The 15,400-nt window shown below is 52.7% G+C and overlaps 6 protein-coding genes across 6 annotated transcripts; 3 read left to right on the plus strand and 3 right to left on the minus strand.

Moving 5' to 3' along the window:
• Window positions 1-38: 38 nt before the first annotated feature.
• On the minus strand, window positions 39-1,841 carry BDP55DRAFT_631173 (uncharacterized protein; the record flags this gene model as incomplete). Its single annotated transcript, XM_060572253.1, has 1 exon — window positions 39-1,841. The coding sequence occupies one exon, from the start codon at window positions 1,839-1,841 to the stop codon at window positions 39-41; it is 1,803 nt and encodes a 600-aa protein (XP_060430545.1).
• A 313-nt stretch (window positions 1,842-2,154) lies between these two features.
• BDP55DRAFT_661427 (arginase family-domain-containing protein) lies at window positions 2,155-4,217 on the minus strand. The gene is made up of 9 exons (XM_060574727.1): window positions 3,802-4,217; window positions 3,651-3,744; window positions 3,481-3,587; window positions 3,270-3,423; window positions 3,196-3,219; window positions 3,108-3,129; window positions 3,014-3,056; window positions 2,734-2,959; window positions 2,155-2,686 (listed from the first exon to the last, which is right to left on the minus strand). The coding sequence occupies exons 1-9, from the start codon at window positions 4,081-4,083 to the stop codon at window positions 2,484-2,486; spliced, it is 1,155 nt and encodes a 384-aa protein (XP_060430546.1). The 5' UTR covers window positions 4,084-4,217; the 3' UTR covers window positions 2,155-2,483.
• A 1,149-nt stretch (window positions 4,218-5,366) lies between these two features.
• Window positions 5,367-6,630, plus strand: BDP55DRAFT_105990 (uncharacterized protein). Its single transcript, XM_060565342.1, has 2 exons — window positions 5,367-5,405; window positions 5,458-6,630. Exon 2 carries the CDS (start codon window positions 5,610-5,612, stop codon window positions 6,594-6,596), a length of 987 nt encoding a protein of 328 aa, XP_060430547.1. The 5' UTR covers window positions 5,367-5,405; window positions 5,458-5,609; the 3' UTR covers window positions 6,597-6,630.
• An 835-nt stretch (window positions 6,631-7,465) lies between these two features.
• BDP55DRAFT_106025 (fungal-specific transcription factor) lies at window positions 7,466-10,683 on the plus strand. Its single transcript, XM_060565343.1, has 4 exons — window positions 7,466-7,797; window positions 7,856-8,534; window positions 8,583-9,331; window positions 9,384-10,683. Exons 1-4 carry the CDS (start codon window positions 7,604-7,606, stop codon window positions 10,579-10,581), a joined length of 2,820 nt encoding a protein of 939 aa, XP_060430548.1. The 5' UTR covers window positions 7,466-7,603; the 3' UTR covers window positions 10,582-10,683.
• A 757-nt stretch (window positions 10,684-11,440) lies between these two features.
• On the minus strand, window positions 11,441-12,688 carry BDP55DRAFT_767762 (uncharacterized protein; the record flags this gene model as incomplete). The annotated part of the gene is made up of 3 exons (XM_060581003.1): window positions 11,441-11,853; window positions 11,908-12,488; window positions 12,554-12,688. The coding sequence occupies 3 exons, from the start codon at window positions 12,686-12,688 to the stop codon at window positions 11,568-11,570; spliced, it is 1,002 nt and encodes a 333-aa protein (XP_060430549.1). The 3' UTR covers window positions 11,441-11,567.
• Window positions 12,689-12,774: 86 nt separating this feature from the next.
• BDP55DRAFT_661436 (uncharacterized protein) lies at window positions 12,775-13,479 on the plus strand. The gene is made up of 2 exons (XM_060574728.1): window positions 12,775-13,352; window positions 13,450-13,479. Exon 1 carries the CDS (start codon window positions 12,865-12,867, stop codon window positions 13,090-13,092), a length of 228 nt encoding a protein of 75 aa, XP_060430550.1. The 5' UTR covers window positions 12,775-12,864; the 3' UTR covers window positions 13,093-13,352; window positions 13,450-13,479.
• Window positions 13,480-15,400: the final 1,921 nt, after the last annotated feature.

The raw sequence follows: 15,400 nt of genomic DNA on the forward strand, positions 1-15,400 counted from the left end.
AATGATGTGATGCAATGTAGAAGGTCGAAACAAACACCTCAAGCGGGAGCAGCCTCCGTCTTCTGACTACGAAGGCCAGTTCTGGTCCCTGGCGCCGCCGGCTTGACAGGCTTCTTCGTCTTCGAAGCGTTGACAGGCTTCACCTCTGCGTCGGACTTAGCTTCTTCCTCCTTGATATCCTCCTTGACATCCTTCTTCTCCGTCTCTTCATCGTTCTTCTCGGGCTGCTCCTCTGCCTTGAGCTTCCGGGCATTGAGCTCTGCAGTCGTCTTCTTGGATGTGGTAGCAGCTTTTTGGGGCTTGGTATTGGACTGCTTGACCGTTCTGGCCTTCTTAATGGGTCTCTTGCCAGACTCATCGTCTTGGATCTTCTTTTCCTCATCTTTGCCGTTCTCTTTAATATCCTCCTCTGTCTTACGCTTCTGGCGCTTGGGCGCTGCAGTTGTCTTTTTAGGGACGGCAGCAGGCTTCTTGGTTGTTCTAGCCTTCTTTACGGGCCTCTTGCTAGAAGTTTGAGCGCTCTTATCACGATTCTGCTTCTCCACCGCTTCATGGTCCTCTTTGGGCTCCTCCTCCGCCTTGCGCTTCGGTGGCTTCTGCGATGCAGTCGTCTTCTCGAGCGTGGCCTTGGTCGATTCGGCGGGATTCTTCTTCGCCTCTGTGTCGTCCTTCTTCGGTTCAACTTGCTTTTTGACGGGCGCCTTTCTCTCCGTCTTTTTCTGCTTCTTCGAGTCTTTCTTTTCGGAGTCCTTGTCGTCAAAATCTACTTCCTCGGATTTTCTCTTGGAACCAGCCAAAAAAGACACGTTCGGGGTAGCACTGGCCGAGGAGCTGATAGAGCGACCGCCCAAGGTTGGCGCGATACTCTTGACTGCGTCTTCCATCTCGATGCTAGGAAGAGGAGCCGCCGAGCCCGTCCGCGACGTCCGCGAGCTGCGACTGCTTCTGGGACCCCATGCTCCAGGAAGACGGCTGGGACTCGTCGGTCCACTAAAGTACGACGAGTGACCAGGCGGGAAGAGTCCGGGCAGGTTAGGCGGCTTGCCAATGACATCTTCGATGGTGACCTCGACCTCTGCGATGCGGCGCTCGTTTCTGGCGCTGCGGGAGTCGGTGACCTCCTGTCTCTCCTCGAGCTTGTCCTGCTGGTCTTCAAGTTTGTCCTGGCGCTTCTTGGTTTTGGTGTTAGTTTTGCGAAATTCCGTCTTCAGGTCCTGGAGTTGGGCTGAGATGGTATTTTGCCAGCGGATGAGATTTACCTGGGTCTTGTAGACGAGCTCCTCACCCATGTCGAGGCGCGCTCGGAGGGCTTGGATATGCTCGAGGCTGGAGTTGCGAGGATGGAAGTCTACCAGAATTGGCTTTGATGACTTCATCAGGGGGTGCTTGTGGGGTGACGCCGTGAGGTATCGCTTGCGTTCGGCTTGGACTGGGGGCGTTCTCATGGGCGTGAGCTTCACCTTGGTAGGAGGCGTGCTGGGCGGAGTGCTCTTGGCGGGAGTCTTCTTGACTGGAGTTGTGAATTTGGCCGCAGCGACGTACTCAGTCGAGGGTGTGCTTTGAGCTGGAGATGTGCTCTCAGCGGGGGATGTGGTCCTGAATGGAAATGGGGAGGCGAAATCGTCTCCGTTCTCTCCGTCCTCTGAAGGTGAATATTCCTCAATCCCATCTGCGGTCGTGTCATACTCCGTGCTTGGGCTTCGGGAGGTTTGGATCTGATATTGACCAAAATTCTCTCCAGTCGGGCCAGCGAGGGCGGTCCTTCCTCCCGAAAATCCAGCTTCCGGGGAGGAGCTCGGCGCCATATTGGCTTCAGGCACGAGATATGCTGTTACCTTCATGATGTGGGTAGGCAGGATGAGTATGAGTGTAAGTGAGATGATTTGGAGAAGATGGAACGTAGGGAAAAGGGCGTTGTGCAATGTGAGGTTGGGGTGGTTCCTGTGTGAGTGTGGATTTGCGCGGGTGAGTGGGCTGTTAAGTTGAGAAAATTACGAGACCGCCGACAGACGGAGAAAGGACTCGACCACGAGGGTTTTTGAAGAAGGCGCCTTACCATCCGGCCTTACCAGGCGCCCACTTGTTCAGGGTTTCCAAACATGTTTTTCAAAGGGTCCCCGGGTTGTTTCTTCACCTCGGTCAATGGGAACAAAGGCCTATTTCTTTTTTCACCGGCGGTAAAGACTCAACACAAGCTGCAGAACATCTTCAAAGGCATTGTTTGATTGTTCCCAAGTCATCGAGTCCTTCTCACAATGAACGCAGCATATACACAGTTAAAGCTTAGCTATTCGAAGCCCCTTACACAGTCAGATGTATGATATTGATCGGTCACTTTGGCCCGCATACGACGTAGCTTCCCTTTTAAGGATCATCCCCACCGTGCCTTCCCTGAGCTGGCCGCCAGACTCGGACCAGTATCTTGCAACAAGCCGAGTGCCTCGTCTCACTTTACCAAAGCTGTTTCTACCAGCAACCAGCGTTTACTGGACAGGCTTTAGGACCATAAGATCGATCAACGAATACGCGACCTCGGCCGCGGCGAGCACAGTCGTCTCCCCGTTATTATCGTAGGCAGGCGCGACTTCGACTACGTCGGCACCCACAACAGAGAGGCCCTCGAGGCCATCGAGGATGGTCAGAAGCTCCCTTGTAGACCAGCCACCCGGCTCAGCAGTACCAGTTGCTATAAAAGGTCAACTTCCATTAGATATTCACGTACAATCGACTCACCGGGTGCAAAGGCCGGATCAAGTACGTCTATATCAACACTGATATAGACTCGAGAGTCTCCGACTCGCTCTTTGAGCTTCGAGATGACACCGTGGGCCCCGAGCTTGTCCAAATCGCGTGCTGTGACAATCTCGAAACCACATCGGACGTCGTTGCGCAAATCACCCTTTCGTCGGATCAAAGGGGCTCTGATTCCCGCGTGAATTGAGGTGTTCAAGATCAGATGCTGGGCTTGTCAGCTTCTCGTGAGGGGAATCTCGACTGGCGCAACCAAAAGTACCTCTTCGTGGGCGATATGAAGGAATGTCCCATGGTTAAGACCCCTACTGTCGGTCAGAATGCGTCAGTGAGTATGAGTGCGTGCCTCCACTTACGCGTAGTCGGATATCCCACCACCTGAGGCGCGAAAAGGCAGTCCACGTCAGCTTCCAAGGCATCAGAGCTTAGCAGAGGATTACTTACCCAAGACTAAGGGATCCCAGGTGTCTTCGTAGATGGTAAGCTAGGTACGATAATCTTCTGTCAGAAGTACTGACCGATGTGACTATCAAAGTGAATGACAGACACGGGGCCCCATCTCTGGTAGGTCGACCGTAAGGCAGACAGCGTCGTGGTGTGATCTCCTCCGAGCGTGAGTATCCTCGGCGTGTTTGACACCGACGAGTTCGCTGCCGGCCTGCCCGAAATGACCTTCACTCCTGTAGTTAGCTCCTACTTTCGAGATTACTCGGCAGAACATGACTCAACGGTGTGGGCTTTGTCCAGAAGCTTTAGCGAAGCCATGTTATCCAGCCAAGTCAGACGGGCATCGCCACAGTCTACGACGGTCGCCCAGTCTTGCAAAGGGTTTCTTCCTAATGACCATGCCTTGTCAGATGAAGAAATTTTTTGATGAGAAACCCATGCAGAAGAGTTACCTGTGTACACGCTCCATTCCCCGGGCGACTTTCTCTGACTCCCGCTTCGAATGGCAGGCGGACCAAACCGAGCTCCAGGACGGCCAGTGGTAGTCTGCCCCGATAGTCAGACGATCCTTTTATTAAGAATAGATGATAGAAGTATAGTTACTGTGTCGTGGGACGCGCCAAAGACCGCAATGTCATACTTATGACCCTCTGCATGCTCATCAGAGAAGCAGTCTACAAAGGGCAAGTTGGCAAACGTTCTCAGACCGGCAAATGATGTAGCGCCGTAGATATTTATATCATCATCGTTATCCATGCCCAGTGGCACTTGATGACCATGAGGTAACTGGAGGTTGTCAAATGCTTGGTGGGGGACCTTCCAACTAGTCCCGCCATGAATGTGAAGGATGAGGAGGGAAACATGCAGCAATGACAAAGTATACATCTTTCATCAAGAAAGGCAGTTTCTTCAAATTTCTGACTTGTTGTAAATTGGCTTTCAAGCAAGAAGATTGAGATCTTTCTTGTTTTCTCAGAGGAGCAAATAGAGCATTGCTTGCCGTTTGAACAGAAGCATGTCAACGTCATCGTTTCATTGGCCCCCTCCCCCTGTGCCTTATCGCGACCCCTCAATGAGCTCGGCACCAGCCACATGTTCGTGTAAGTGGAGGTGTGGCTTGATTCCCCAGAACTGCCCTTCCTTCCCATTAAGACGTCGATTTCGAAGGGAAAGAACGGCTGGGGCGATGATGGTCTTTCTCAGAATGGAAGATCACTAAGGTACGTGAGGCACCTTACTGGAGGGCATGGAATTTGAGGTGGATGTTCCAAATCGAACCTCCCGCCAACATCATCCTTCCACCATGCCCTCGACCATCAACCTTTGCATCAGGCATCAGTCACTCTCGTTGCAGTCCATCTTTCCTCTATTGTCAGACCATCTCTGGCTAGGTTCATCTTTACCACCCTGTTTTCAGTATACTATAGATTTGGAATACACCTCTATCCTTCTCCATGTCGAACGACATACCCTCCTCTCGATCCACAGCTACGAACTCCCGCCCATGCAAGACCCTTCGGAAGCGAGTAAAGTTCCAGCAAAGTGAGCACGACGGCGCAGTCGACGATGACGATAACACGGAAGAAGGACCCCCGCGGCCACTTCCCAAGAGCGACTACAGATCCCTATATAAATGGTGGAACGACGAATACCGCCTAGTCGCAGTATGCGTTGTCGGAGCTATCGTCCTAGGAATCATCTTCAAAAGCTACGACGGTAAGCCGATCCCACAACTGATGAATAGCAATCTCGACTTCGATGTCATCATTGTAGCCATGTTCACCTGCGTTCGCGTCGCCATGAGTGGAATTGTCGAAACCTCCATCAGCCAGTCTGCCTGGATATGGGTATCTGAAGCCCGGCAACGTCGCACCAACGACAGCCGAGCCAGGTTGGAAGACTTCAAGATATACGACGAGGCGTCGCGCGGGCTTTGGGGCAGCCTGTATCTCTTGTGGCGATTGAGAGGAAGGTAGAGTCGTGGAACGCCTGTTCTCCTTGCCCCTGGTATCATGCTGACTGACAGCGTGCCAGACATCTTGCTTGTATCGGCGCCTTGATTGTTATCCTTGTTCACGGACTCGAGGCATCCTCCCAGCAGCTTTACCGGTACGAGGGCAAGCCACAAAAAATCGACCAACCCGAACTCGCGGCACCCGAGAGAAGCGATTTGTAGGACTATACTGTCTCCCGTGGCCTTGATCCACGTAGGTCGCGGTGCATCGCTTGACACAGATAGTACTTGCTAACGCCTAGCAGTACCGGCTCTCAACGTGTCTACCAAAGCCGCTGTATACAGCGGGATCCTCTCCGTGGATGTCAAGACCCTTGATCTCGATTGCTCTGGTATCAACTGTACGTGGCCCATCATACCAACACTGGGAGTCTGCGGCGAGTGCAACCCTCTAGAAATGAGGACTATATGTACCGACAAATCGCAGACGTGTCGGTACAGCTTGCCCAAAGGCACGTCAGTGGAGATCAGCCGGAATGCCCCGACCACTGAGCGATTCAAGACGGCCGCATCGGAGGGCATCATCCACCGGTTTAATTCAACGACACAAACATACATATCCGTTTTCGACGTCCTGTGGGTTATGAAAAGCAAACGAGAGACGAAAAGTGTTGCTCAGGAATGCGCCCTGTGGTTCTGCGTGAAGAGCTACAACTTCAAGATCACCGAGGGCCAGCTAAAGCAAAATATCACCAAGCGTTGGCCCACGACACGGTTTGAACTGAGCAACAGCGCGCACGGGGACGAATACGTCTTTGTTGATATCCCAAAAGACATGAACGCCGCATCAGAATCAAGATACAGCGTCTCCAAAAAAGCACTGGCTGCGCTGCGGAGGTTCGTAGACCCGCTTGTCGAGACAACGTACGAGAAGCAGTACACGATCATCAACTTTTCGTCAGATTGGGCCGAAGGGATCTACAACGCGAGAGAAAAACTGCCGGAATGGATTGACCGGTTTAGCATCAGTCTGACGAATGAGGTACGACTCCACGGCGAAATTCGGGACAAGGACCGACATCGATATACTGGACATGCATATGTGATGGTGCAGGTCATTTTCGTAGACTGGATGTGGATGTTGTTCCCGACAGGCCTCATCATCATCAGCATCTACCACCTCTTTCACACCATCATCAGAGGCGCTCGCGACGGCATATCGGTGTGGAAAAGCGATTCGTTGCCGATGCTCTTTTGTCGGATCGATGCCTCGATTCTCGCAAAGGTCGGCGATGGCATGGATGTGCCCAACGGACTGGATGAAGCTGTCGGTGATGTCAAGGTATGCTTATTGAGGGAAGATGATGGCGACTGGGTGTTCAAGCCAATCGAAAGCGAGGAGTCGTCTTCTTCATCGTCGTCTGAATCTGATTCTGGATTCTGACTGAGAAGCATCATGGTGGTCCTAGTCAGAAGTCAGAATTGGCGGTGGTACGCATTGATACGATACATCATTTCATCCTAAGAGTTCCTCCACCGAACAAGGGCAATTGACGTAAAGGAGTGTGAGCCTGGGAGGTGTGTGTCTCTTTAATTCCGCGTTCTGTGGTCCCTGGCATGCCTGGGCGGAAGAAACCCGAAAGCTCGGGGCTCACCGTTCATGATGACGCTAATGACTCGACCCCAGCCGTCAGTTGGGGAAAAGGTTCGTCATGTTTGATTGGTCTGTATCGCCGAGCTCATGTGGAGTTGTGTGTTGAGTGACCGTAAGTCGCCGCGGCGACTCGGCAGAGGTGGTCGGCAAAGGGATGTTCTCGAATTGACTGACTCTCATTTGCTATGTCAAATTCATCCCTCCACTTCGCAGTTTCGCAGTCTTCGGCCCCAAGTTCTAGCCCCATGTCCAAGGTAAAGCACTACCCGTTCGGCATGCAGTTCGCTGTGACTCTGTGAGGGTGAGCGGATTACAGATCATTAGTGTTTGTGCCAAGTCGGCGGAAGAGACGAGTCAGAGTATGAGATTGAGAGAGAAGGCCGATTCCGATCATTCCGACACAGACCCGGCACAGGCTTGGATGATAGCTTCCCCTGGTCACAGCTCCCGGCTCTGCAGGATGCCAACTCAGGCTCGAACTCCGTGTCGTCGTGTCCACCACCATGCCGCCCCCCAGACATCTAGCGTCAAAGGATCGTCGACGGCTCCAGACCCCAGAATTTCGACTCCAGAGTTGCCATGCAAGCCTTTCCCCTCTTCCCCACACCCCGCAAAGTGTTCCCGTCTTCCGTCTTCGGTCAAGTCGCTGAGTTCAGGTCTCGGAATCTCAACTTTTTCACCTCTTTTCGCGTCATCTGGTCCCGTACTCAGTCTCTGTAGACGAGCTTCCCCTTGCTCCAATCCCTCATCTTGCGGATCCCCAGTGAAGAACCCTCGCGCGATCCAACGTCTAGATAATGGCATCTGAGACCACACCTCCCGAAGCTTCCAAGCCCAAGTCGCAAACCAAGGTCCGCAAGCGCGCGCCAAAAGCCTGTCTATCATGTCGCGCTCGCAAAGTCAGATGCGACGTGTCTCAGCGAGGTCGCCCATGTATGAATTGCTACCTCGACAGTGAGAACTGTGTTGTCACTGGGCGGGCGTCACGGTTGTGAGTTAACTGTAATTTTATCCTGCCTCGTTGGTAATATTAACCCAGCGAACAGTAGAAGAGCACAACAAAGAGATGGCGTCGACAGCGCGGAAGGCGCATATCCTCAGTACGACGCAGAGGCTGGCGAGCAACTTCTTGTCGTAGATCCCATCACAGCAACGAGCGACGACTCTCGGCCTATTCCCTCAAACGAATCAGACGCCCAGCCACAAACCTGCAATCATTCCCACGGCGACGACATCACAATACCAGCAGCCACCGATCGACCAAAGAGCCCGGTGGTCGGCAACAGCAATGTTCAGCATGAGCATCCCAAGCCAAGTCGTCACCACGCCCGCCCTTCGGTCGCGTCGACAAGCACGTACGAAGCTTTTCCCTCCAATTCCTTGCCATTGAACAATCAACCCTTCACGACGCCATATACCGCCGGACAACAGAGCACAATGGGGATAGACGTCACATACTCATTTTACCCGTTCCTGGCACTGGGCAATCTTCACGGAATACCACCACAGGACGTGAACTATCTGGAGCTCCAGGGATGTCTCAGGGTGCCAACGCGCGCCATTCTAGACGAGTTTGTTCAACAATACTTCCTGCACGTCCACCCATTGCTGCCAATGATCAATGAGGGCGACTTTTGGGATATCTACTGTGTGAATCCTACCAGTTACGTGCCTGGCGAAAAGCTCTCACTGCTCGTCTTTCAGGCAATGCTGTTCGCATGTTGCAATGTACGTCATTCCAGTCAATCTTACAGCTTTGCATCTAACATCAGATAGTTCGTCTCCCGCCAGACTATCAAGACTCTCGGCTTTCCCACAGTACGAGCCTGTCGCGCGGCTTTCTACAGACGTGCCAAGCTCCTTTACGACCTCGAATCCGAATCGTCTCCCCTCGCAATCTCACAGGCCTCACTCCTCCTCTCTTTCTGGTCTTCGCCCACGTCCCCGGCTTTCCGCAAATCCAACACAGCGTGGCTCTCCATCGCCATTCAAAATGCGAAAATGGTAGAAGCCCATCATTACGCCACCCGTACAGCGTCTCCCAAGAAGCGCAACCTCCTCAAGCGGCTCTGGTGGTGCTGTATCATTCGCGACCGAATTGTCGGTTTAGGTCTCCGCCGCAGTCTGCAGATCACGCGAAGTCATTTCACTTTTGACGCCAATGAGAGTCTTGGTTATTCGGACTTGGCGGATGAGATTGAAAGGAGCAGAGTGTATAACCCAGGCACGAAACGATGCTTGGCTGAGATTTTGGAGCAACTAGTCGAGCTCTGTGTCGTGCTGACTGACATTCTGATCCTGGTGTTTCCGCTCGACGACAGGCCGGGATGGGGCAGAGAGATGCGAGCTGAAGAACAGGACAAGGTGCGAGTTTGCAAGGTCGCGCTACAGAGGTGGTACAAGGGCGTGACGATGCGGTTCCCTATGTTTGGTGGCGGTTCTGTCGCGAGGATGAAGGCTCCTGGAAACGAGTTCCAACACGACTCGGTGATATTGTACACCAATTTGATGTATATGTACTATCAGTAAGTTGCTCCTTGGATCATACCTTCCTAACGGTCACTAACATCTGCTCAGTTCCTCTCGAGTTGTCCTCAGTCACCACGAAGTCCTTCACCTCGCCATCACCGCCGCGGCACCATCGTTCAACGCCATCCCGACGTCCGATCTCATCATCATTGGAGAGAACCGACACGAGCTTCAGGATGCCGCTTCCGGGGTAACAGAGTGTCTCAAGGAACTGATTCATCTTCGACTCGCACGCTGGCTACCCATCAGTGCTGTAGCCTGCACCGCTTTGCCGTTAGTCCTGCACATCCTTGACGTGAAGCTATCAGCCTCCTCGCGATCCTTCGACCCCAACACACAATCAGCGCTCAAGCAACATCGCCTGAACATCCTGATAGAGGCAATGAAGACCTACCAGCCGCAATACGATGGTGTCGACTGGGTCAGCGAGACGATTCGACACATTGTTAATTTGGCGCAGATCGAATCGCCAGCACCAGGGGAATCTGCAACAGCGACCCCAGGCGGCGCAGTCATCGCAGACTGGACCGACATCCTCGCCTCTCAACCCTCCTCTTACCTCCGCCTAGCCCTGACGATGGACCTCTCCCTCAGCAAAGGTCGGCTTCCCGAAGACGGTGACTTCCCAGTCAGTCTCCGAGGCCTCTTTACAGGGGGCTTCAATCCTCTCAAGGCGCTCCTGGAGCGTAAGCGGAACGAGAGCAGGGACGCGAGCAGGGATGCGGGCGCGGGGTTCTCAGAGGCTGCTGAACATGCCGAAGATCGTATGACGGACTTTGACGCCGCGGCGATGCGTGTCAATTTGTTCCGTATGCAGCCGGCGGGAACCGTAGCGGCCATCCCGTCAGACGACGACTCTACATCGCCCACGTCCGCCGGAAGCCACAGCCAGGACAGCGTCACGGACGATACATCACCGCGCACCGGGGGCGAATACCAAAGCAGCTGCGACGTCAACATGGCAGATCGCCCGCCGTCAGAAGGGATCGATGGTCTCGCGGCCGAGGTCCTTGCCGCGTTTCCCCTGGACGATCAGTCTGCGAGTGTGGCTGGCGACTTTGACGGCATGTACTTTGACGGAATGCCGGGGCACGATGGACCCGGGGGGTGGATCGAGACGGCGTGGAACGAGCTTACGCAGCATTCTGCTGTGCCGGGGTCCGGTGAGGATCGTGGGGATCGGGATACGGCGAGAGTGCTGCTTGATGCGTTGAGGGAGGGGGAACTGGCGGAGTGTGCGGCATGAAGTGGGAGTAGAGTAATGTATGAAGAAGATTGATGACTTGATGACCTGATGTATGCTTTTCCTGGCTTGGAATGTGTAGATGGATGGATTTTGGTATAATAATTACTTGAGATATGATACTCGGTAGTCGGAACTCCTTCGGTCACCATCAACTGCGTGACTTTTGTCCTCCTGAGTCCTGAACTCGGTATTGACATTCCTACGATGGGTATTATTCCAGTCCCAGATCTCTGCTCCTCCCCGTCAACTCGAACCACCGACAACGGCCACACAGTCAGAGGCGACGTGGTTCTCCCCCGCACGATGCAACTTTCGCACTTGGGGTACATGAACCCCCTTAGATTCTCCAAGTCCCCTCTCCAAAGTACGCTGCATCCACCCCCGGCCAAGGATGTTTGGATTTCAAGTTGGCGGGGTGGTATTGTCGATCTCGGTCTTCGGTGGAGAATCACGGCGAAGTGTGCCCTGGATATCCGTTACTCGGTATACCGGAGTTGACCGTGTTCAACCGTATGCTGTGTTGAGACTCACAAATGTGTAAGGGTGAAGCTGCCTTCTTTGTTGCATACTTCTCCAAAGCTAGGAGTCAGGAACGAGTCTTCTGCAAAGGAACGCATCGGAGGGTAAATGCTGAACGTGGGCGTACATTCGTGTACATGGTCAGTAACCCGACATCGTAGGTAGGCAGTCACCAGACTCTAGGCGAATCTCATTCATTGTCTGAATGAATCCATTCTCTTAAAATCAAAAAACTTTCGCCTAATAAGGGCGTCTATGTCTTGCACCCTGGGTATAGCTCATCTCTCTACGGTTGAAGTTGCGCAACTTTCCTCGCTGAACCAAATCGCACCATCTATCCCTCTTGCCAAAAAGTACCCATCTTCGCATCAAAGCTCCGCCGCTGTATATCATCGTGTCCAAATGTTCCTTCGATGCAAAATTCATGTAGCCAAAGATGTAGCCAAAGACCAAGATCTGATGTCGCTTCAGGACCATTCAGACTTGCGCGGGTCGAACTTACTGCAGTGTCCGCACTCGCAAATGAACCCGTACTTGTAGTAGAGCACAGACGGATCTTGACCGTACGAGATGGTCAGCTCCTCTCCCTCTTCGATCACCCAGTCTCTGACAGTGAATACTAATGCCTCGTGGCTGGCGCGGAACTTGTAATCAACCTTGGGCGAGCAGGAGTGGTTGAATCGGCCTGCGATGGCGAAGAGACCAGGCAAGTTCCTCTTAGTACCGGAAATGACGGGGACATACGCCGCAAAGCTGTCAGTAGTGTTAGTAAGTTGATGGCAAAGCGGTAAGATACAGGTTACTTACGCGTTCGTGTTCCAAACCGCCTCCTCGTGGGTCTCTCCTTCCCGACCGTCATGGCCGAACATATCGTTAGCTATTAGACGCTCCTTCTCCGGCAAAGATCTAGCAGACCTTGTCACATCCATATAAATGGCGTGATAGAGCGCCTTTTCGACGAGGATCTGGTCGCCTTGACGAAGCCTCTTGGCAGCAAAGGCGCCCCAGCCAGCTGTAGGGGATCTGCGAATTTCAAAGAACTCATTCGAGAAGATCGACAAGCGCTCCTTGGTGCCGTAGGCGTTCTTGTAGGTTGTAAGAAGTGGCAATTCAGCAGGCTGAAGAATGATCGGAGCTTCGATGTTGCTGAAGCCGCTGATAGGCTCCTCAGACGTCACGCTGCTGGCACTCGAGCTTGTTAACCACTCCGGGTAGTAGCCGTCCTCAATCTCGAAGTCCTCGTCATCCTCATCCTCTTCATTCCCATCACCATCTACCACAATACCTTGCGCGATGTAGACAGTTTTCCAAGTTATCTTAGAGTAAGGAAGAGGGAGAAGAATCGCATCAATGAATGCTTGGAACTCAAGGAAATCAGCCTTGGTTCTCTGTGAGTAATAGTGTAATAGCTGTCAGCCTAGTCCTTCCACTTTCAGTCTCAGGTCGCACTTACCTCGAATGTCTCGCTCAGGCTGAGTATAGTGCTGATAACCTCGGCTTTGACGTCCAGAAGAGCATTGAGGCTATTTGTCTCGGTGCAAAGTTTCGCCCGGACTTGAAAGTCGAGATAGAAGTCATCGCGGGCCATACCTTGCGGGCGAACCGTTTCAATAGGGAAGGCTTTCAAGTTAATGACCTCCATCATAAACCGCGGGACAAGTTAGTGATGGAGTTGAGAAGTTTCGTGCTGCCCATTTATTTGCTTCTCTTTACGGTCGCTCTTGGTGATTCTTTCAAGATTATATAATGCAAATCTGACTGGTGATGAAGTTGAGCAGAATCACGCTCAAAGTGATTCTCAATTGCCAATCTACTTGCTTTACTTTGTGGTCGCTCCCGGGAGTTCTTTCCAATGCAAAATACGCGACGCTGACTGGTAGAAGTCCAATGCGATTTTTATTTACTCACTTATTTGCTCTGTTGCAGTTGCTCTTGGTCGGCTTTTTGAAGCAACCAAGGAGAAGCTGGTTGGTGATGTTGTTTGAGCAGTAGCGTCCTGTCTCGCCAAGAAGATAGTCCTGCTTGTCTTTACGACCGGTGTTGGTAATTGTTCCAAAGCAATCCCATCAACCATGGCCCAGGCGTAGTACGCGTCGCAGGTCTAAGCAGCGCCCTCAACAAACCGGGCGTTGCTCCCCGTTTCAAACAAACCGCAGGCAGAGCGCTCGGTCCAGGAGGCATTTGGCCTGAGCAGAAAGCCAAGCCTCGTGGCAATCGAGAAACATTCTGACAGGTACCGCAGATCAAACTTGCTTCGGAAGAATATCAGCAAAGTGGTAGAGTTGTGTAAGGTGAAGTACCCAGATATGAATATGAGTCAAGTGGGTTCGTTCGCACGGTAGTGCGTACCTATAGATGATTTTGCTGCGCTTGTTAAACGTTCTTCCAGAGAAGACACTTGTCTGTGTTGACTTGTAATTCCAAAGATATGATGTATCATGTAAGCAAGGCTAAGCTCGACAGGACAAGCAACGTTTCTCATCAGACGTCGCTTTGCTTCTACTCATGCTTCACCCCGTCAGGAACCTTCGACCCTTGAGGTACGTCATCCAGCATGATGCTCGACTCAAGACACATGTCTTTCTGTCGATGCCTCGCTAGACTCCGCCATACACCGGCATGAGGCAATTGCTCCGTCTCTGCGCGACACCAAGCGTCTCTTGCGCCTTTTTCTTTCCTACTCTTCGTCCCTGCATACTTCAAAAACTTTTCCTTTCTACTCCCGGCGGCAGGACCTTGCATAAGTTCCGGACTACTTCTGTCAAAGCGCGAAACAAATGCCCCGAAAGAACTCGTGGCGGTACGCACATGTCAGGTTCCTTCCGGCTGGTTCCCCGAAGAACTCGCGTCTAGACGTTGTGGATATCGCAACACAAGTGCCTCATTGCTTTAGACCTCAGCGGTCGAAACCTTGCCTACTGTCGCAGCGTCGGATCCAGGGATAGGGCTGATGAGCATCCATGGCTGTGTCTAGGAGCATCCATGAAGATCCCGTCAAGCTCGTGGGTACGCGGGAGGGATGGAATTAGCCACAACAAGAAGCTGAAAAGGAGTTAAGGCAGGCCATGCAGTGGCTGATAGATGTACGTACCTCATCGCACCGAAGGAATGGAACTTCCCACGTGATGTCCGGAGCCGGTAGACCGGCGCGTTCTGTTCGCCTCGGACCCTTCCATGCCGCCTACTTTTCAAACTCTTCGTCAGGAGTCGCGTCTTATTCCTTCGCACTGCATTTCCCAAACTCGATGAGACGCCCTGTCGGCCGTTTAGCCCTTGAGTTCAGAAAGAGGGAGAAAAGTTCTTTCTCGGCACTGACACTTCTGGGAGCCCACAGACGAGCGAATTACTTGCACTGGGGGTAGGGTTGAACTCTTGCAAAACAGAAACGACAAGAAACTGTGCTGGTCTCCATTCGATGGAGTCTATCCGAGCTTCAGAGTTGCAAAGAAAGCTTCTCCTCCGTCCGGCCCCGCGTGCCGGGAGACCCGTTGGCATGGTCAGCCATGCCCAAAGCTCACGCCTCGTTCCGTGACTGGAAGACGCAGCAAAGACGCAGCAAAGCTCAATGTTTCTTCTGCCTTCTAGGAAGGGTTCCGGGTCCGATGTTCAAGCTCAATCCATCGTTTATCGTTGCAACTTGTTGAACTCACTGCCCAGCTTTCCATGTGTTACCCTCGTCAATTTGCATTTGGGTTCCTTTGCCCGTCTTGTGCCCGGAAAGGTGTACCGGTATCATAACCATCAGTTGTTTTGCCTCTCCCACCCCCTTGGGTAGTCTTGATCCGCCAGGTTTCCACGTCCGATCATCGAACGCAGCTAGAACGACCGGGTCTCGCCAGGAACCCATGCCGCGGTGACCCTACTTCAGACGGAGGATCACGTCCTCGGCCGAGTCTCAACAAGCGTAAAGCCCACATGCGCAGCAGGCACATGTCAAGTAGCTTGTTCAATGCAATGCGCGAGCCTCTTTTTTATCGCTCTACACTTGACTTTCGTTGCGTTCCCTCCTGCAGCCATGAACCGTCCTTGCTTCGGCATTTCGTCATACGGCCCGATGGGATGCCATGCCATGCCGCAGAACTTTCCTTCAGGGTGCAGCCCGCCGGGGAGATATACAAGCCATGGACGTCCCCGTCTCTTTTGAAAGGACGAGTTTTCGTTATCTACCATCCCATGATTGAATCAGTCCACTATTATCAGAAGCATTACTCGCCTTCACGTACAGTCGACACATAAGAATGAGCCTGTCTTCTCACTTGTCTGCAGTTACTTCATCACATTCTTGCAGTTTCAACCATCA

This window comes from Colletotrichum godetiae (assembly GCF_030913485.1).
Source record: "Colletotrichum godetiae strain CBS 193.32 chromosome Unknown BDP55scaffold_17, whole genome shotgun sequence".
Taxonomy (NCBI): domain Eukaryota; kingdom Fungi; phylum Ascomycota; class Sordariomycetes; order Glomerellales; family Glomerellaceae; genus Colletotrichum; species Colletotrichum godetiae.